The 23,529-nt window shown below is 42.0% G+C and overlaps 1 protein-coding gene across 1 annotated transcript in view; it reads right to left on the reverse strand.

The window, feature by feature from the left end:
- The window catches only part of LOC126260398 (dynein axonemal heavy chain 3-like), a 177,625-nt gene that overhangs the window by 136,521 nt on the left and 17,575 nt on the right, over nucleotides 1–23,529 (reverse strand). The window contains exon 7 of the mRNA XM_049957726.1: nucleotides 6,725–6,953. Within this exon, the coding sequence (XP_049813683.1) occupies nucleotides 6,725–6,953 (229 nt within the window). The remainder of the gene's footprint in view (nucleotides 1–6,724; nucleotides 6,954–23,529) is intronic.

Here is a 23,529-nt window from a genome sequence, read left to right on the forward strand (position 1 = left end):
ATTTATTCCTTAATGAAATTTTTGCAAGTAATGTGTCTCTGTTTCCAACCAATAGCTCAATACATAGTATCAACACTAGGAAAAAGAACTATCTTCATAAGGACTTAAAATAATTTACCTTGGTCCAAAAAATGGTCCAATATTCAAGAACACACATTTTCAATAAATTTCCATCAACCATTAAGAAGTTGGTTTCTGATGACGCACGGTTTAAACAGAGTTCAAGATGGATAGGCAACTCCTGCTGCTCTATAGATGAATATCTTAAAAGGGACTGTTAGACAGCTTAAGTAAAAGTATCTGTTAGATTTCAGTTTTGACAGTTCTTGGTCACAACAGTCAAGATTAGGTATTTTGTGTATGATTAAAAGTGCATAACTATGTTTTGCATTGACACTGTATTACTCCTGTAAATATTAGCAGTTCAAGCTTACTGTGGCGTATTCACCTATTTTGACAATCTCCTGACAAATGATCAGGGTAGTGTTTCATGTTTTTTATGTTATATTTACTGACATGTTCCACATCCACAAGAATCATCTCATTTTTGGGTCAATGGAACAGAAACAGAATCTAATCTAATCTAATCTGACCACCAGTACTGACACACACGATCAAGTGTGCCTCTTTGGAAAGAATAGTCTTTGCCGCCTAGTCCACTGTTACTTTTGTATCTCATGCTATGTTTATAATCTGTGTAGAATAGCTGATAAACAATTTATGGCTTCTGTACTTCAGTATCATCTGTACTCACTACTACAAGTGACCCTTGAGAAGTTTGTTTGTCCCATAAAACACACCACACGGTTTATCAATGAGACAATGGATACTGAACTGCATCAGAAGCTATTAGGGCATTTTGCCAATTTTGACCACATTTCCCATGATTGAATAGTACACAAAACTCTATGAAACCACTCAAGTACAAAAAAGTGAGTGTCAGTCACTAGAAACAACTTCCCAACAGTATTTTTGCACAGGATAGTGCCCCGTAGCAACATTCAATGCAACCTTCCACAGACCTGATTGAGTTTTCTTTGACAAAAGAACATGAATGTTTTATATCCAGAGAACATGAGCTCAGATTAGATTAGATTAGATTAGATTTACTTTCATTCCAATTGACCCGTAGTGAGGAGGTCCTCCAGGATGTGGAACATGTCAGAAAAACAACAATACATGACAAATATTTACAACTAAAACAAATAAGCTAATGTACCATTCCACAGGTCCCAAGTGGAATGATCGTCATTTTTTAATGAACACTAAGAGTCATTTTACAAATACTAATGCATTGAATTTAAAATAAAAAAGTTTTTCATTTATTTACAAGGTAATAAACATGTAATACAACTACTGTAATACTTATTTACAATGAACACATTACTGCACTGAAATGTTGCAGAAGTTAGATTATACTTACTTACACACACACACACACACACACACACACACACACACACACACAAATTTTCAATGAACACATTACTGCACTGAAATTGTGCAGAAGTTATGTTGTACTTATATACAAATCAGTTGGTTTTACTATGAAATTCATCAATGGAGTAGAAGGAGTTGGCCACCAATAAATCCTTTAGGCTTCTCTTAAACTGAATTTCATTGGTTGTTAAGCTTTTTATGGCTGCTGGCAAGTTATTGAAAATGTGTGTTCCTGAATAATGCACACCTTTTTGTACAAGACTAAGTGACTTTAAAACCTTGTGAAGATTATTCTTATTTCTAGTATTGATTCCATGAATTGAGCTGTTGGTTTGAAAAAGTGATATATTTTTAATGAAAAATTTCATCAAGGAATAAATATATTGGGAAGCAGTAGTTAGTATCCCTAGTTCCCTAAACAGGCTTCTGCAGGATGTTCTTGAGTTCACACCATATATAACTCTTACTGCACGTTTTTGTGCCCAGAAAACTTTAGCTTGGCTTGATGAATTACCCCAAAAAATAATCCCATATGACATTATGGAATGAAAGTAAGCATAGTATGCCAGCTTTTTCATTTTTATATCCCCTATGTCTGACAAAATTCGCACTGCAAACAGAGATTTGTTAAGACGATTCAGCAGTTCTGTGGTGTGCTCCTCCCAGTTGAATTTATTATCAAGCTGTAATCCCAAGAATTTAACACTGTCCACTTCTTCTATCTTCTTGTCATCGTATGTTAGACATATACTCTTGGGACACCCCTTACAAGTTCTGAACTGCAAGTAGTGTGTTTTTTCAAAGTTTAGTGACAAAGAATTGGCTAGGAACCAGTGATTAATGTCCACAAATATTTTATTGGCTGATCTTTCTAAGACTACACTTGATTTGCTATTTATTGCAATGTTTGTATCATCGGCAAACAAAACAAACTTGGCATCTGGTAATGTTACTGATGAAAGGTCATTGATATACACAAGAAAAAGTAAGGGCCCCAAAATGGAACCTTGTGGGACCCCACATGTAATTAGTTCCCAGTTGGATGATGCCTGATAGCTTGACACATGTCTCTTTCCTAATAACACCCTGTGTTTCCTGCCAGAGATATAAGATTTGAACCATTTTGCAGCATTTCCTGTTACACTATAATATTCTAGTTTACTTAAAAGGATATTGTGATTTACACAGTCAAATGCCTTTGACAGATCACAAAATATACCAGTTGCCTGCAATTTTTTGTCTAATGAATTAAGCACATTTTCACTGTAAGTGTAGATAGCCTTCTCAATATCAGAACCTTTTAGAAATCTAAACTGTAACTTTGACAGTATGTTATTTGAGATAAGATGGTTATAAAGACGACTGTACATTACTTTTTCGAAAAATTTTGAGAATGCTGGCAACAGTGAAATTGGACGGAAATTTGATGCTATTTCTTTATCTCCCTTCTTAAACAGTGGCTTAACTTCAGCATATTGCAGCCATTCAGGAAATATTCCACTGATAAACAACTGGTTACACAGATAGCTTAATATGTTACTTAGCTCAGAATCACATTCTTTAATTAACTTTGTTGATATTTCATCATACCCACTAGATGTTTTTGATTTTAAAGATTTTATGATGGACATTATTTCTGTTGGGGTAGTGAGGGTCAAATTCATATTATGGAAGTTACTTGAAATGTCTGGTCTAAGGTAATCCATAGCAGCATCTACCAAACCTGACAACCCCATCTTTTCAGTAACAGTTATAAAATGTTTGTTAAAAAGTTCTGCAACACTATACACATCTGTCACCAATATATCATTTACTCTTAATGCTATTTGTTCCTCTTCATGTCTGGTTCTACCGGTCTCCTCTTTCACTATATCCCATATTGTCTTTATTTTGTTATCTGATATGACTATCTTTTCCTTGTAATATATTTGCTTTGACATCCGTATTACAGTCTTTAATATTTTGCAGTATTTCTTATAATGTGCTATAGCATCAACATTGGAAATGTTTCGGATTGCCAGATACAGTTTTCTTTTTCTTTTACAAGATACCCCTATTCCTCGAGTAATCCATGGCTTCTTTGTAGACTTTGCCCTAACCTTGGTAAGTTTTGGGGGAAAGCAGTGTTCGAATAAGGTAAGCACTTTATTAGCAAAAATGTTATATTTTTCATTCATGCCATGAGCACTGTAAACATCAGTCCAGTGAATGTCTCTGAGGAGTGTCCTAAAATAATCAATTTTTGGCTTACTGATTACCCTCTTGAGCTCAGATTTAACAGATATCCTGTTCAGTATTAGTACTAGTATATGAGCACAAAGCAATGCGTTACTCCTCCTACAGCAACGTGTGCTACCATTCTGAACATTCAGTTGATGAATCCAATTTTAGCTGGCAGTGACCAACAGGGGCACTGCCCTCTAGCAGCCAGACACATCACAACCAGCTGACAACAAACCCCCATGCACTGCCTACCTCTCAGAGTATGGACAGTGGCCAACAGACTGCACACAGCTGTTGGTTCCATGGACCCCTTGGCACAGCCGCACATATGTGCATTTTCCTTCCATATACCCAAACATCACCCGTAATCTTCACTAGGCATCAGAGGTCACAACGCTGCTAAAGCGCATTGCAGAACAACCAGTGTGAACTGAATAAGTTTGGTCCCATTGTCTGCCATCAGCAGTCACTGACTCTGTTTACAAGACCAGCATGCAGCCAACATTTCCTGGTAGACTCTGGCTCTGAACTCACCGCTATTCCAGTCCTCTCTACTATTCAACCATCTATGGGCTAAATGTACCAAAGTAAATGATCAAAGAGAGAACAACTTCTATAGTGTTTGTAGTCGATTACTGTAGACTGGGTAATTGGTTAGAGGCTTTAGTGTAGCTTTGTAGTAGTGGAAGTAGTTGTAGTTTTTTATCTTCTTTTAAAATTAAGTATCAGGAATAAATGATTTACACATAAGTCATTGCTATCCTACAAAATGTGATTTGTATGGCCTATATGTATATACACTCCTGGAAATGGAAAAAAGAACACATTGACACCGGTGTGTCAGACCCACCATACTTGCTCCGGACACTGCGAGAGGGCTGTACAAGCAATGATCACACGCACGGCACAGTGGACACACCAGGAACCGCGGTGTTGGCCGTCGAATGGCGCTAGCTGCGCAGCATTTGTGCACCGCCGCTGTCAGCGTCAGCCAGTTTGCCGTGGCATACGGAGCTCCATCGCAGTCTTTAACACTGGTAGCATGCCGCGACAGCGTGGACGTGAACCGTATGTGCAGTTGACGGACTTTGAGCGAGGGCGTATAGTGGGCATGCGGGAGGCCGGGTGGACGTACCGCCGAATTGCTCAACACGTGGGGCGTGAGGTCTCCACAGTACATCGATGTTGTCGCCAGTGGTCGGCGGAAGGTGCACGTGCCCGTCGACCTGGGACCGGACCGCAGCGACGCACGGATGCACGCCAAGACCGTAGGATCCTACGCAGTGCCGTAGGGGACCGCACCGCCACTTCCCAGCAAATTAGGGACACTGTTGCTCCTGGGGTATCGGCGAGGACCATTCGCAACCGTCTCCATGAAGCTGGGCTACGGTCCCGCACACCGTTAGGCCGTCTTCCGCTCACGCCCCAACATCGTGCAGCCCGCCTCCAGTGGTGTCGTGACAGGCGTGAATGGAGGGACGAATGGAGACGTGTCGTCTTCAGCGATGAGAGTCGCTTCTGCCTTGGTGCCAATGATGGTCGTATGCGTGTTTGGCGCCGTGCAGGTGAGCGCCACAATCAGGACTGCATACGACCGAGGCACACAGGGCCAACACCCGGCATCATGGTGTGGGGAGCGATCTCCTACACTGGCTGTACACCACTGGTGATCGTCGAGGGGACACTGAATAGTGCACGGTACATCCAAACCGTCATCGAACCCATCGTTCTACCATTCCTAGACCGGCAAGGGAACTTGCTGTTCCAACAGGACAATGCACGTCCGCATGTATCCCGTGCCACCCAACGTGCTCTAGAAGGTGTAAGTCAACTACCCTGGCCAGCAAGATCTCCGGATCTGTCCCCCATTGAGCATGTTTGGGACTGGATGAAGCGTCGTCTCACGCGGTCTGCACGTCCAGCACGAACGCTGGTCCAACTGAGGCGCCAGGTGGAAATGGCATGGCAAGCCGTTCCACAGGACTACATCCAGCATCTCTACGATCGTCTCCATGGGAGAATAGCAGCCTGCATTGCTGCGAAAGGTGGATATACACTGTACTAGTGCCGACATTGTGCATGCTCTGTTGCCTGTGTCTATGTGCCTGTGGTTCTGTCAGTGTGATCATGTGATGTATCTGACCCCAGGAATGTGTCAATAAAGTTTCCCCTTCCTGGGACAATGAATTCACGGTGTTCTTATTTCAGTTTCCAGGAGTGTATTTTCAACCAACTGGAATCGGAAAACACTGCTAAGCTCAGTTACAGTGCAGCCAAGTGTGACCTTAAAGTAATGTGGATGCATGTTTGGTGCAACAGACTAAATCCCTCCATGAGCAGCCCAGGCCATTTGCTCTTGATGGCCTCTAGGCTACAGTGTGTCTCACAGTACATCTCACTGTTAATGAGTTTCCTATGCTCAAGGAATTTGTTGAGTATCAGATCTCAGACGACAAAAAAATTGGTGAGGTTTACTTTGCCTGCTGAGGGAAAGTTTTTTTGTGGGAAGTGATTATGCTACAGTTGTGTCACTAGATGTCTCATTATATTATCCCAAAGTGGCATATGCAAATTTCAGCTGGTTAAGTTGTTATGACATTTAGTACCTTTCATTTGAACATTCCTTACATTGTATCACACATTTAGTTTATATTTTACAACAAAAAATTCTACTCTTTCTTACTTGATAAAACAAGCTACATCTTTAAGCAATATTTTAGTTTTACAATTACTAAATCTGTAAATACATTTATCACTAAATAGCTTTTCATCTTTGTGTGTAATCATAAAAGATTTATGTGTGAATCAATGTAATACAAGACATTTGTATGTAAACAACATAATGTAAATGAAAAAGATGTAAACATGTAGAAACATATTTTGACTCTTTGCACATGAGTGCATCTACATGTGCTAAAGGACATTTGGAACATTTACCCAGAATAAAAATTAAATAGCAATGAAAGTGAGATAAATCCTTTAAAATTTGAAATCTGATTTATTTATTTATTTTATTTATTTATTTAGCGACTGTATTATCACATTCATGATGATAAAATACCTTCAAGAAATGGTGTTGCTTCACTCATTATTTCATCACAATTATCTTGCAGCCCTTTGGTAACTTCTCTCTGTTTCTCAGTAATATCTCGTTGCTTTTCAACTTTCTTGGTTTGAGCAGCATGTTGCTTTTGTGTATAAATAATGTTTAGCTTCGTTTGTTCCAATTTTTTTGTGGTGTCAGCTAGTTGTGAACGCAAGTCCATGAGATTATCTAACAGCTTTTGGACCTATGAAGTTAAAAGCAAATTTATATTTGAACATTTCATAATATTCAAAACCAATTTTAAGTAGTCAAATAAAGAGACGAGATAACCATTCCAACACTGAAACAATTCACATATCATGAAATAAATCGGGTTACGAAGTTGCCTGTGGAGGAATCTTACAGCTACATCTACATGATTACTCTACAATTCACAATTATGTGCATGGCAGAGTGTTCATTGAACCACCTTTGAACTATTTCTCTGTGGTTTCACTCTCAAACAGTGCACAGGAAAAACAAGCACTTAAATCTTTCGATGCAAGCTCTGATTTCTCTTATTTTATCATGATGACCATTCTCGTTATGCAGGTAGGAGCCAACAGAATATTTTCCAAGTGAAGTTATTTGTAACTGTGATGCCCAAGTATTTAGTTGTATTTTTTTGACCTTTAGATTTGTTTGCTTTGTCAAGTAACTGAAATTTAACGGATTTATTTTAGTACTCAAATGGATAACTTTACACTTTACATTATTTCAGGTCAATTGTCACTTTTTGCACTGTACAGATTTCTTGTCTAAATCATTTTGCACTTGGTTTTAATTGTTTGATGACTTGACAAGACAGTAAATGACAGCATCCTCTGCAAACAATCTAAGTGGGCTGTTCAGACTGTCTCCTATGTCTTTTATGTAGTCTCCTATGTCTTTTATGTAGATCAGGAACAGCAGAGGGCATATAACACTTCCTTGGGGAATGCCAGATATTACTTCCATTTTACTCAATGACTTTTTGTCAGTTACTATGAACTATGATATATGGATCAAGAACTCATGAAAACAGTTGCACAACTGAAATGATACTCTATAGGCACACTGTCTGATTAGAAGACCCTTGTGAGGAACAGTGACAAAAAGCCTTCCGGAAATCTAAAAATCAATTTGACAACCCGTGTCAATAGCACTCGTTACATCATGAGAGAGCTAGTTGTGCTTCACAAGAACAATTTTTCCTAAATCCATGCTGACTATTAGTCAATAAATCATTTTCTTTGAGATAATTCATTATGTTCAAACACAGAATATGTTCCAAAACCCTACTGTAAATTGACATTAGTGAAATAGGTCTGTAATTCAGCCACTGAATGCAAAACAGGGTGTCAAATTTATGACCTGCTAACAGAAAAAATGTATGTTTAAAGATTACAGTCAGTACCAAATATGTTTTGTCCTGTAAAGTCCAACCGGAAAATAAGCTACAATAAGCAAATTTTGTTTTACTTTTTGTTCATGGAGTCATCAGTAAGATGACTTTTGCAAATGCCTTACAAGTGAATTTTAGATTTACAAATATTAGGAATTATAATGATCAATTATGCTTTTAAAGATTGTTGATCTTGACTGTAATTAAACATAAATATTTTTAAGAAGCATGACCAGTTTCAGGCCATTATGACCATTTTCAACTGAGTATGCTCATTTTAGTACAGCATTGGATTTGTCGGTAACATGTCACCAATGTTCTGTGAGGCCATGCTCTGTAGGTGATAGGCAGTGGTGTGGAATTTTGTCAACACTATAGAGTTCACAAAGTTTGGTAAACAATGAGGACTCAAATTGGTGGCCCTGGTCAGTAGTAATGGGGGAGCAACTAGAATTCTTACTTCAGTTGGTCCTCCATTGACAAAAGCATGGGTGATTGTGTCAGCTGTGATATCAGTTAGTTGGTTAGCTTTGACCCACCTCGTAACTCAGTCGTCTAGTGAAAGTATACCGTAAGGCATCAGAGAGAGGCAGTGGGCCAATGATGTTGATGGGTATTTGATGCAGGCATCCTTTTGGATTGGCAAATGTTCCTAAGGGGCATAGTATATGAATGCTGACTTTACTCTGCTTGCAAGGGAACAAGCATGCTTCCATTTGCGGAAGTTGATGTGTTGGTGAATGTGCCAACACCTTGTAGATATAGGAGGCCGAAATGCATGCTATCTAACGCAGATGGGCGTGAATTCTGGAACAGGATAAGTAGTGAATTCTAATAAGAAAAATATGCAGCTCCTCTAATACTTAACTTTTATTTATCCTTGTTGTGAATACAGCATTCTTGATGAGACATTTCATACGATAACTATCAAACTATGTAAGGCTAATGGCGCCTTGCTAAGTCGTAGCCATGAACTTAGCTGAAGGCTATTCTGTCTCTCGGCAAATGAGAGCAAAGGCTTCGTCCGTATAGTCACTAGCAACGTCGTCGTACAACTGGGACGAGTTCTCGTACGTCTCTCGAGACCTGCCGTGTGGTGGCGCTCGGTCTGCGATCACACAGTGGCGACACGCGGGTCCGACATGTACTAATGGACCGCGGCCGATTTAAGCTACCACCTAGCAAGTGTGGTGTCTGGCAGTGACACCACAGAAGTCACTATTGACCCCCAGACAGATGAATTGTTCAGTGACCAATTTGGTAGTGGCTTTGATGCCACAGTGGACTAGGTTGTGTAGTGAAGCAAACACTGCCTGTCAAAGAGTTGGGGGTGCTACTGGACTAAAGATACCAGTCAAGATGTCATACACAATAGAAGTGGGAGAAACAGGTAGGAGGTGAGGCTTGAGAGTAAATGAGCAATTCATGGCTTTGAGCATGTCTGCCAACTTGGTGTCGCTGGTTTGTAGGCTTGCCAATTCATCCATGGCAGTAGGGGATGTCATAATGTTCACCCTGGACAGATAATCAGCAACCACACTGTCAGAGCCACATATATAGAATTCATTGAATACTGGCAGATTAGGTCCATGTGGTGCAGGTGGCACAAGAGGGGGTGGTGGTGGGGGGATGGGGGGTAGGGTTGTTTGTCCTTGCCAGAACTGCAAATGGTGTCAGCAAGTAGATTGTGATTGGTACAGATGGTGAACTCACACGCCTTGATATCCTCACAGAAGTATTTGACCACTTCCTACAAAAAAGGAATTCATGGTCGAATATTGATAATTTACACTAGGTGTGTGAGAGTTTCTTGAAAGAGAATCTCAGTGGTTCAGTGGTGTCACTGACCTACTGTTGCAGCACCACACCCATGGATGTATCTCTCATTTGGTGGTTTTTGAGAAGCGGGCATTGGGTATCGGATCAGATAGTGTACGGCTCAAGTGAGTGCAGACTTAAAGTTGTCAAAGGCTTGAAGCATTTTATCTATCTATGGCTTTTTTCTCACACTAAAGGTGTTTTTTTTTTTTTTTTTTTTTTTTTTTTTTTCCAATCAGAGTGTCGGTGAGAGGATTTCATATGGAGGCAGCATTGGCAAATGTCAACAGTAGAAGTTAATAATGACTAGGAATCTATGCAGCTCATCATAGTCCATGGGTAGAGGGAGGTTATGAATAAATTCAGTGAGGCTGGATGTTTATCAGATACCTACAGCTGATATGGTATGGCCATGGAAAGTCACGCTGTTGATACTGCACTGGGATTTACCACATGTGATTTCGACATCACTGTTACAAAGTGTGTCCATGACTTCAGTGAGGTGCTGTTAGGGTTCCTCAACAATCGATGAAAATATTAGAATGTCATCCAGGTATACATATGCAAATGGAAGTTAAACAGTATTGAATCAATAAACTATTGACATGTCGGAGTAGTGTTTTTGAGACCACACAAAATAAAATGGTATTCAAGCATTCCAAAAGGGTGGTAGGAATGTCACCTTTGAACATAGGTATTTGTTGATAGGCCCCCCAGTAATCAAGCATGATAAACTCTTGTGCACCAATAAGCAGTTGAGAGTAGTCCTGAATAGAGGGATTGGATTATTGTCAATCATAGTGTGGGTGTTGAGGACTCTGCAATCCCGACAGACACGCAACAATCCATCTTTCTTTTGAACAAAGTGAATGGGGAATGACAAATTACTATCTAATTGGTGAATGATGTCTGCATATAACAGCTCACTGCCTATAGCCTTAGTATGGGGAAGATCTTTGCGTTGAGGTGTCAAGCCTTGTGTTAAATGTAATATTGATCTTGTGACTAGTACCATTAGTAGTACTAGCTAGCAGGGTGTCATATGGGTCCACTTGATTAACGACACTGTCTGTTCAAAAAGGCAGATTGCGCTATACAGAAAAATTAGGAGGCAAAATGACACTGACCTGAGACACTTGAGCAGAAGGTGGAACTGCAGGTGTGGAGAGTGGCTGATGAAGCATCATCTGTGTATACTGAATCTGCATTGGACATCTGATGTAATGTCAAATGAGCACATGCCAGTTTTGGGGACACTGAATTGAACTATTGGTGAAGAGTGTCATTGAGGGCTCATAAAGTGTGAGAAGCAGAGCACTTGAGTGTAAGCTCGACCAATACAGTGCTAAGTTTAGCCATTGGAGAGAAGCATTCAGAAAGACAGCTGAGGAGGGTGTACTTTAAGGGGGGAAGAGGAGCAAGAAGGGCTGAATGGGCCTGGGATCAGGAAGCCAAAACCATGGTGTAGTAATGCTACATCCTAAATGTTATGAGAAATCCAAAATGTTTAAGGAAATCAATGTCTAACATGGCTTTGTCAATATCTGCAACGTGGAAGGTCCATGTAAAATGAGACCAAGCTTGAGATGCATTTGAATGTCTGTAGCAACCTGAATGTTGAGTCATTCATGGCATGGAAAGTCAGGTTGGTCAGGGATGTGTGAACTGGGGCCAATGCGATAGGAATGATGCTGGCCTCTACACCAGTATCAATCAGATATTTACAGTCCAAGGTGCAGTCTGCTACATGTAGATGATTGAGTGGCACAAACATTGCATTCTCTGACTCTTGCTTGGTGGAGCGCAATGAGGAATGGGCATGGGCCAGTGCACATAAACCTGTCCACAGGAAGAGTTTGGGAATGTGCATGGAGGTCAGCAGTTTTGTGTTGCATCACCAAACATGGTGTGAAACCAGCACAATGGTACACAGGGTATGATGTATTCCATGCTGCTTGCATGCCATCTGTTGGGATTTGAGTGGATGTTGCTATGCAGTCACAATAAACTTCAACCAAAGGCAGTGGCGTTGTGTGCTCAGTGCATGTAGTGTACAGAGGCTGCTGCCAGATGGCTTCATGTCATTTTGAAGTTGAGCACTCATTATTGCATGGCCTTTGCCTGCCATCTGAAATAGAGGTGGGCCATGGAGGTGGACAGTCACTGGTATCAACCCTATCCTCCTCACTGGCACCCATGTTGGAGAGTGGATGCCAGTGCTGAAAATGCCATAAGCTGGGTCAGTGAGGCACAGGTAATCCTCCAATGTATCTGAGGCATGAGATAGTAATTGAGTTTGTAGCTTGTGCAGAAGTTTGACAAGCCATAAAGTCCATAGAGCAATGTCCAGCATGAATTCTACATTGACCAATGCATGTTATGTGTTACCAGAAGTGGGTCAGGGTCCATGATCCCAAGTTCTCTCCATGAATGATGTTATATAACACCTCGGATGAAGAATGTGATAAACACTCAATGATTGTGGTTTTTGAAACACAGTACTTGTGGTGTGTGAGCAGTCACAGAAAAAAATCACTGATCGAGTCTGTCCGTTCATGAAGATGGCTGATGAGGCAGATGGAGGACCAGTCACCATCCACAATTCCATGAAGGCTGAAGAGATATTGCTAGCTAGGGTGAAGCAGGTTTGAGGGTTTATTTTGACAGGGGAGAAATTTTGGAAACCAGCCCATCAGCACCTATTGTTTGAGAGAAAGCTAAGTTGGAACGCATGAAAGCTGCATGATGAGCGATGCGGAACTGGCAAGGTGTTGACCACATGCAGAACACAATACAGTAGATGCAGCAACACAGTTGACTGGTGTGGCAGGGACAACCAATGTTGCCAGACGTGACCATGAGTGTGTACGGGTGGAGTTAACCCACTGAGTGATGTGATGCTGTGTGTGTGTGTGTGTGTGTGTGTGTGTGTGTGTGTGTGTGGATATTGCAATGTGGGAGGTGTGGGAGTGCAGTCGACCATTACAGATGGAGCAGTTGTGACTGTGATAGTCGGTAGCAGCAGATTATGTGTAGAATACGTGATCAGAGGATGTACAGTCTCTTGTGTGGTATGTTCAGTAAAACAGTTCACTGTTTCATAGCCACTGAAAGTCAGTGGTGAAGTATGAAACACACCTGTTCCACACTAAGTAGTGAGACCCCGTCTAAAACACTCATGAGCAGCAGGTTGTGGAACTTGAGTGGTGCTGAGGTCAGTGTGATGTGACATAAGCCTGGAAGACAAGCACTGGGTTTGTGTCAGATTAGAGAGCTCAGTTGTGTCACATGAAGAGGAAAGCCTCCTTGTCCCATTTGATCAGCAGTTTGTAGAGGGTAAAACACTTGAGCTTCACTGTCTGAAGGAGGAATGTGGTGCAAGAATACTGGAGGTGATGAGTTCAATGGCAGTAGGCTTATTGTTCATAAGATGCAGCGCTATGCAGTAAAGAGTCACTGAAATAAAAAGCTGAGAGATAAAATGAGTCTGGGGTCACCAATGTGGCAATTCCAGTCCCTTAGACATGTGATGAAGGAGTCATAAATCACCAACACCTGCCTAATCCTTGAACACATTTATCCATGATAGACAATAACATCATGAACAAAAATGTGAAAACCCATGAAAGGAAGTGAAGCACATACCACTGGCCATAGAGAATATAATTCAAACAACAGAGCTCATGTTATTGTGGTTGATAGTCACCACAGAGAAATAAGATAAATTTTGCGTAGAATGGGAGCAGATACTTTAAAGGTATAACATGTGGTTAGGTAAACTGGCAGTAAAGCAGAAAAATGTGGCATCTTTGGTGTAGTTATAATGTAATGGATATTTATACTACTTTTATGCTATAGCAATTATATGAGAAATAATTATGACAAAACACAGTGAACTGTTAAGATCTAATGAGGATTATTATGAAATGAAATTATGATGTATACTGACAGGGGGAGCAGCATACATTGAAGTGCTCAGGAAAATCTACGAGAATTCTTCAGCTTATGTTAACATCGGCGAATCAACTCAAGAATTCCGCATCATGAGGGGTGTCAAGCAAGGCGATCCCATCTCCCCAAAACTGTTCTCTGCTGTATTGGAAATGGCTATGTCAAAGCTGAGCTGGGAAGGTAAGGGAATCAGAATTAATGGAAGAAGGCTTACCAACTTGAGATTTGCTGATGATATTGCCTTACTGGCCAAAGACTTGGCAGAGCTCCAAAACTTAGTTACAGATCTTGCATCGGAATGTCAGCTGGTTGGCTGGTTGGCTTGAACATGAACCTTTCCCAAACAAAAGTAAAATCCAACAAATGGGTCCCAGCTGGAGATGTGAAAGTCAAGGACAGTCAACTAGAAGAGGTCAGTGAATATGTCTACCTTGGCCAGATTATAAATATGAAGGGAGACATAAGGCCAGAAATCTATTGACGCATCAAGCTTGGCTGGCAAGCATTTGGGAAGAATTCAAAAGTATTCAGATCAAAAATGCCAGTAAATCTGAAGAAAGCAGTATTTGATCAATGCATTCTTCCTGTGATGACATATGGCTGCGAGACATGGACACTGAACTCATTCACAAAAGGGAAACTTAGGACGGCACAGAGAGCCATGGAGAGATCAATGCTGGGCTATACAAGAAATGACAGGAAAAGGGCAGATGACATCCGGTCTGTGACAAAGGTTAATGACATCTTAGAGAGAGTAGGTTCCTTGAAATGGCAGTGGGCTGGCCACGTTGCAAGAAGAAAAGACAACAGAGGGACGAAGCTAGTACTGGAGTGGAGTCCGAGAGAGCACCGGAGGCCTAGAGGAAGACCACCAGACAGATGGGACAAAGACATCAAGAAGATCGCTGGTAACACCTGGCAGAGAACTGCCCAAGACCGTCCCACTTGGAGAAGACTTCTGAAAGCCTACCTGAATCCACGACTCGAAGAGGCCACATCATCTAATGATTGAATTGGCTGATGATGATGATGATGATGATGATGATGATGATGATGACTGACTGACTGACAGGACTACTGGTGAATAATGAGGATAGTAATGATACTGATGATGAAAAAATAACAATGATGATAGGTTAGGGATTGTTTGTAAAAAGTAATATGTATTTTGAAAAATTTGATAATGAAGTTATACTTACAGGTTTTTCTATCTTGAAATGTATTGGAGATTATTCATGAAACATGGGCAAAATGGTTTTTCTGTATGATGAAGAAGCAGTAACATTTGAGATATTTAGTGAACATCTTTTTGAGGAAAGAGATGTGGAATAGTAACACTAATTGTCTGCTAAGTTAACCAGCCAGCTTCTGAAAATGTGATGATTTAAACATCTGCAATAAGAAACACTATGGATCATGTAGTACTGTGTTATTGCTACTATAATCAATAAAGGTTGATGAGAAATTGAATGTATGGGAAAAAGAAGTTGAAAATCATTATTGTACAGAACACACATCACACACTTCGAAGAATTTGCCAATGTCCCATAAAAGTCATTTAAAATGATCATTGATGATCAATTGTTGAAGAATCCTAGAACGTGTTCTAAATTCAGACATAGTGAAGTTACTCCAACTAAATTATTTGTTACCTGTCAACCAATTTGGAGTCCAAAAATATCAGTGATGTGAAACCAAATTCAAATTTTGTCACATTATATCCTGATAATTAGGGATGAAGGCAGTCAGGTGGATGCAGTATTTCTTGATTTCCGAAAAAGTATTTGACTTGGTACCACATCAACAGTTATCAACAAAAGTAAGACCATATTGAATATTGAACAATATTGATGACTGAATTCAGAAAGGAGAATGTAGCTTGTTTTTTTGTGGGCTGGAGGGTCACCACAGGAGCAAAGTATCATCAGGAGTGTCCCAGGGAGTTGTACTGGGACTCTTGGTGTTCATTTTATGTTAATAGTAACCCCAAACATTTTGAAGATAAAGCAGTTCTCTATAATCGAGTACTAAAAAAAATAAAAAAATAAAAGAAAAGACACAAATATCCAATCTGATATCTGATATTGAAATGATAACAATGAGGTGCAAAGATTGGCAGCCTGATTTAAACGTACAGAAATATGGACCTGTGCACATCACATAAAGCAGAAAAGTAGTATTCTGTGCTTCTGTCTCATATTCTATGCTACTATCTCAAAGAGCATTCACTCTACGCATGCAGAAACCTGGATTTAACAATTTACATGCGAATGAAATATAACAATCACAAAGACTGAATGTAGGTAAAGCAAGTGCAAAACTTTGGTTCATTGGAAGAGTACAGGGAAAATGCAGTTAGCCTACAAAAGAGACAGCTTACAAAACCCTTGATCAAGCTGTCTGTGGGAGCCAGACCAAACAGAGCTACCTGGGTTATTTTACATATTCAAAGAAGGACAGCATGTTTGTCTGAATCATGAAAGAGCATTATAGAAATGATAAAAAGCCTGAATTGGCATACATCAGAAGACAAATGCCAAGTATCCAGCAAAAGGCTACTTATAAAATTTCAAGAACCAGAATTCTAAGTCACTCCAGGAAATTGGTAACATGGTAGCTTTGAAAAATTGCATGCCAATTTCCCTCTCCATCCTTCCATAATCCGAGCTTCTCCTCCATCTCTAATGATTGTGCTGTAGAGAGGATGTCAGAATTCCTCTGGAAGCTTCCACATCATCCTTTCCTATAATCACTATTAATTGAAGAATATACATTAGTCCCCTACATAAGAAAGCACCTACAGAGACTGTAAAGACAAAATTAGACTAACTAAAATGTACCTGAAGGTATGTAAGCAGTTATTCTTTGCAATCTTCATATGAAACTGGAATGGGAAGAAAGTTTCTGACATGTAGTACAATGGCAATTACCTTCCACAATACACTTGCTTGCACAGTGCTCTGCAAACTGTTGTGGTATCAGACACCAAATGTGGCATGAAGACACCAAATGTAGTGCGTGGATGCAGGAGGTGCTGTATTAAAACTCGGCCGAGCTTTTCAAATGATTTATTTGTTTCCATTACAATGCTCCGTTCACCTCGGTCTGTGTCACAGGGTCCTGCAACGCTGAGGCCACTGCCCCAGTGACCCAATGCAATGCGCTGTGTTGAGCCGGCCTTGTACGCCAGCAGAGTGCATCGTTGTCAGGATGTTGCGGTTGACTCAGCGGTCTGCATCCCTGCCAACTCAGCGCCACTCGGTGTGAGCTGAAGGCAGCCAGCTGCATCCTCCTCCTCGCTGGCATGACTGAGAATGTGGTGACCAACAAGTGCCTGCTATCCGGCGTCCATATCTGCGGCCCTCACCTCGGAAGTCTCTCACATGTGTCAGGAGCCGAGACGACTGCCTGTAGAAGTGAGCCAAAGAGTGACCCACCGCTGGCTGGCTGCGCACCCCGCATCAGGTCATGTACGCATAACACTTAGGTTGGGCAGTGGCCCTCTTCTGCCTGTGACTTGCACCATGGAAACTTCTGTGTGGCCCCTCTCTGGCAGTTCCATGCCCTGTGGCCTCCTTTTTCCTTCACAACAACTGGTATACATAACTTACTGCAATCCGGCCCGCACAAGGATGCAACTCGAGCTCCAAATATCACACAAAACTGACTTTGCCTATCCTAAACGCTGGTGCCCTCTTCGGATAGACATGGTCCTCAGGTCGTCTTTAACTAACTCTTAAACTGGTTTTGAATGGCACTTATGACATACTTACTTAGTATTAGAAAATTTAGATGTGGTCTAGTGCTTCTAAGCACATGACATGAAACGAATACGTAAAAACTCCATTTTGGATGACCACTGCTCGATCAACCCCTTACCTACTCGTCTCATGCCCTTGGTATCCAATCCATGGGGACTTGGACTACCCTCAGATCCCTCCGGAAATTGGCTCTCCACCTGATCAGAAAGAAAACAACACATAACAAAGTTAAGGCTGCGATGTCACTTGGCACAGATGTGCTCAAAATGATCATTATTTGCTGTTGCCTCTCCCTATTCTGAGCAACATGTTGAACAGGCTGTTCGGCTGATATGCACCCCCCCCCCCCCCCCCGCTCTAAAATGAACTGATTTATGGATCTCAACAGACCTGGCTCCAGAGTTTGATTTAAAAAGGTCAGATTCTGCCTTGACAAAAACTCTTAAGTAGCTTCTGGCCAGTACAGCTGTAGCTGTGTAACATTCAATTGCGTGACTCCTAAAACTGGCGCTGGCAGATGGAACATTGATCCTATTATGTTACACTCAGTTCCATTGATTAAAATTTTGCTGCCGGCCAGTGTGGCCAAGTGGTTCTAGGCGCATCAGTCCAGAACCGCGCGACCACTACGGACGCAGGTTCAAATCCTGCCTCAGGCATGGATGTGTGTGATGTCCTTAGATTAGTTAGGTTTAAGTAGTTCTAAGTTCTAGGGGACTGATGACCTCAGATGTTAAGTCCCATTGTGCTCAGAGCCATTTGAACAATTTTTAAAATTTAGCTCACCTTGAGCTCTATACAATTCGCTTCTGCAAATACTCCCTGCTCAAAACAGCTTGCTACTACTACCATTCTCATAGGTGGAGAAGATCCAGTGCATTCCGACCAGTTGCATGCTCAATTTTGGCTCCATGATTTCCCTTGGACATCTATTCCTTTCCCCTCTGGCTAAAGATAACAGCACAGTGCACGTGTCCAATATTTGTAGCTTCACAGATTTTCCTCCAACATTAACTATTTTTGAACCAAACTCAACACCAATTGTGTGACTACTTTCATCCTTAAATTTACATCATATTAACTAGTGAAATGAACACGCCTTTCCCGACCCAGCACTGAAAATAACCAAAAATTTATACAGGGATCATCGTTCAACACATACTTATTAAGGCTTTGCCATATAATTTACTCCGATGCATCTACTTCTCCCGAATTGCGCGCAATTTTTTTACAACAGCACTCCGCATACGTCAGATGCTACACTTCACTTTTCAGTGACCTGAGGACAGGGATCACCATCACCCTACCTCCCTCATCAAAATGACTGCTGCTCCTTGCAGGCTACCAATACTTGAAAACACATATAAAATACAATGTCCAATTACTCTATGCTAACCCAATGATACGTGACATGAAAACAAAGAGAAAGAAAGCTACAAATACTCTAATACTTTCTGGATTGCAAAGCATACAGTACTTCATGCTGTACTCTTATCTTCCTGGTTTTCTCTGCGCTTAGCCGCTTAGCACCTCTCTTCACTCTCTCTTTCTTCCTCTTTCCTTCCTCTCACATGTCTGGTATCACATCCAGGCAACCCTCAAATGGCCGTAACCGCCCAATGTGTATTATCGTTGATCTAGTTGGCAGGTGAAGCTAAACATTAATGGGAGATGTGGTTTCAACAACTTGGTATGGCCCTTGATACCTCGTGAGGAACTTCTTCATTTTCCATATTTGTGTATAGGGGCTGGACAGCATTACCCATTGCCCCTTTTATACTGTGGTAAATTTCCTTTCCGTTTTACTGCATCTTCCTGCCTTTCCAAAGCCTTTGTATTCGCCTTTTGTACCCATTTCCAAACATCACGAATTGTTCTCTGACGTACAGATTCACCAGTCCTTCCCTTCTGTAGCTTCACTAAATCGAACAGCGACGGCATTTTTCCCGCATACACTACTTCATATGGAGACAAACCAGTATTTGTATGGCAAGCAAAGAAAATGAACATGTCACTTCTGGTAATCGTTATAGCTGTATCTGTTTCCGACTCAAATCTGCTCTCTGTGCACATGGTATACAATTCTTGACATACTGATCCACATCTCCTTTCCTACCTCTCCACCAATACCTGTATGCCACTCTCCTATTCAGCTCTCTACACCCTCCATGACCATATAACACGTGATCATGTGCTTCCTTTAAAACCTCATCCCTCAACTTCGCTGGCACTACCACTATTGGCCCTAGCTTCATTTCCCTGTACAGAAGACCACCGTACACATTAAACGGAGGCTGTGTCTGATACAATTTACAATTGTTGTCAGCATCCTGTAATTATTGCCATACCGCTAGGTCATAACTTCTACTTTTGCCACCTTCCTACTTAGTGCATCCGCATTACCGTGCTTCTTCCCAGGCTTGTGCACCATCTCGTAGTCAAATTCAATAAGCCTCACAGCAAATCTAGCGAGTCTAGTGGACGGATCCTTCAACCCCAACAACCACTTCAACGCAGCATGATCTTTCACGACCTGAAATCTTCTCCCATATAAATAACATTTAAAATAAGTGATTCCATAGATTACGCTAAGCATCTCCCTCTCTGTTGTTGAGTAACTCCTCTCTGCTGCATTCAATTGCCTAGATGCATAGGCTGCAGAATGTTCTATTTCCCATGAATTTCCTGACTAAGAACACACCCTAATGCTTGATTTGAAGAATGGAATGCTAGTATAAACTCCTTTTCAAAATCTGGAAACACAAGAACCGTGCTTGATGTTAACACTTCTTTCAGTTTGTCAAACACTTTCTGACACTCTTCTGTCCACTCAAATCTCACACCCTTCCAGAACAATCGCATCAACGGCTGTGATAAATCAGCAAAACCCTTCACAAACTTTCGACAGAAATTGCAAAGTCCAATGAATGTCTTTCCGCTCCCGGGATTGGAACAACTCCTCACCCTCTCCCTTAAAACCCACATCCTTTCGTCTTTCCCTCTCCTTCCCTCTTTCCTGATGAGGCAACAGTTTGTTGCGAAAGCTTGAATTTTGTGTGTGAAAACTCTCTGCCTGTGTCCATTCATGCGAATGGACAGTTTGTTGCTGGTCATTCCCACATAGAAGGCTTCACAGCGTAGGCAGGTCAGTTGGTAAATCACGTGGGTGCTTTCACAAGTGGCTCTGCCTTTGATCGGGTACACCTTCCGGGTTACAGGACTGGAGTAGGTGGTGGTGGGAGGGTGCATGGGACAGGTTTTACACCGGGGGCGGTTACAAGGGTAGGAGCCAGAGGGTAGGGAAGGGGGTTTGGGGATTTCATAGGGATGAATTAACAGGCTACGAAGGTTAGGTGGATGGCGGAAAGACACTCTTGGTGGAGTGGGGAGGATTTCATGAAGGATGAATCTCATTTCAGGGCAGGATTTGAGGAAGTTGTATCCCTGCTGGAGAGCCACATTCAGAGTCTGATCCAGTCCCGGAAAGTATCCTGTCACAAGTGGGGCACTTTTGTGGTTCTTCTGTGAGAGGTTCTGGGTTTGAGGGAATGAGGAAGTGGCTCTGGTTATTTGCTTCTGTACCAGGTCGGGAGGGTAGTTGCGGGATGCGAAAGCTATTTTCAGATTATTGGTGTAATCATTCAGGGATTCCAGACTGGAGCAGATTCGTTTGCCACGAAGACCTAGGCTGTAGGGAAGGGACCGTTTGATGTGGAATGGGTGGCAGCTGTCATAATGGAGGTACTGTTGCTTGTTGGTGGGTTTGATGTGGACGGATGTGTAGCTGGCCATTGGACAGATGGAGGTCAATGTCAAGGAAAGTGGCATGGGATTTGGAGTAGGACAAGGTGAATCTGATTGCACCAAAGGAGTTGATGTTGGAGAGGAAATTCTGGATTTTTTCTTCACTGAGAGTCCAGATCATGAAGATGTCATCAATAAATCTGTACCAAACTTTGGGTTGGCAGGCCTGGGTAACCAAGAAGGCTTCCTCTAAGTGATCCATGAATGGGTTGGCGTACAAGGGGGCCACCCAAGTTCACCACAGGATCAACATAGCCCAGCTTTAACCAACACTTTTTCGCCTTTTTTCACACCAGATCTCCAGTTGCTTTCTAGTTCACCTTAATCTCTCCCCATATATTTTTTTTTATTTTCATTTTCATTTTCATTTCAGCCTCATGTTACACTTTCCACATTCTAATACCATGTCACCCTCACAACACCCCCACAATGACCCCATTAAGTTTTATTTACTTACATTCCCTCCACAAACATGCCTTCGCCCTAGCCAGGTTACGCTCCCATATTTTATTTTCTCAGGCTTGTCTGACATTTGGCATTACCCCCAAAGGCCTCACACTTAAAGTTCCCATCTCTGGCTGCAACCCTTCTTTCCATCAGTCCCTATACCAATTCCAAACTGAACAATCCATTGCCCTCACCCACCTAATACTTCACCTACACATAAACTCAGCCAATGAACACACCCGTCAACTCCTATCCATAATAAAAGTCCTCAGTCTTTCCTCTCCCACATCCACACCGGCTGTTCAGAGCATCCTTCTACAGGCCAACCACAAATTAGAACAGCATGCCACCCTCCACCTCAAAAAACTATCCAATCTCCTGGTTTCCCACCTCCGGAAAGGCAACTCACTCACCATTCATAACCTTTCCAACAAACCTCCACCTCCTCACATTGCACACAAACCCAGTCTCTCCCATCTACTCAATCTCCCACTTCCAGCTCCACTCCCTCCAAAACCTCAAATTTCCAATCAACACAATCTGGAACCACAACACCCTAATTCAGTAGCTAACCTTTCCTCCAAACCTCTCTCCCAATCCGAAACCTCTGTCCTATCCAAAGGCCTCACCTTCAGCCCCACTCCCAGATTCAACCAAACAGCCCTCGTCAAAGATTTATTGTCCTACACTCACACTCCTAATGATCCAACTCCCCAAGACACTATCCAAATTGAACCCTGCCTGGAACAGTTCCGTCCTCCGTCACAGCGGGACCCACCTCCTCTTCCTCAAAATCACCCTCTCCAAACCTTCCAGGAATTTCTGACTTCCAGCCTTGCATCTCAATCCTTCTTAAAAAACCTTAATCCTACTCCCAACATCACCACTGCTGAAGCCCAGGCTACCCGTGATCTGAAGGCTGACCGATCCATCGTCACTCTTTCGGCGGACAAGGGTTCCACGACCGTGGTACTTGATTGTCGGGAGTATGTGGCTGAGGGACTGCGTCAACTTTCAGACAACACCACATACAAAGTTTGCCAAGGTAATCCCATTCCTGATGTCCAGGCGGAGCTTCAAGGAATCCTCAGAACCTTAGGCCCCCTACAACCCTACAAAACATTTCACCTGATTCCATCAACCTCCTGACCCCACCGCCACCCTGCACCCTTACTTTCTACCTTCTTCCTAAAATTCACAAACCCAATCAACCAGGCCGCCCCATTGTAGCTGGTTACCAAGCCCCCACACAATGTATCTCTGCCTACGTAGATCAACACCTTCAACCCATTACACGCAGTCTCCCATCCTTCATCAAAGACACCAACCACATTCTTGAACGCCTGGAATCCTTACCCAATCTGTTACCCCCGGAAACCGTCCTTGTAACCATTGATGCCACTTCCTTATACACAAATATTCCACACATCCAGGGCCTCGCTGCGATGGAGCACTTCCTTTCACGCCGATCACCTGCCACCCTACCTAAAACCTCTTTCCTCATTACCTTAGCCAGCTTCATCCTGACCCACAACTTCTTCACTTTTGAAGGCCAGACATACCAACAATTAAAGGGAACAGAAATGGGTACCAGGATGGCCCCCCTCGTACGCCAA

Source organism: Schistocerca nitens, chromosome 5 (genome assembly GCF_023898315.1).
Source record: "Schistocerca nitens isolate TAMUIC-IGC-003100 chromosome 5, iqSchNite1.1, whole genome shotgun sequence".
Taxonomy (NCBI): domain Eukaryota; kingdom Metazoa; phylum Arthropoda; class Insecta; order Orthoptera; family Acrididae; genus Schistocerca; species Schistocerca nitens.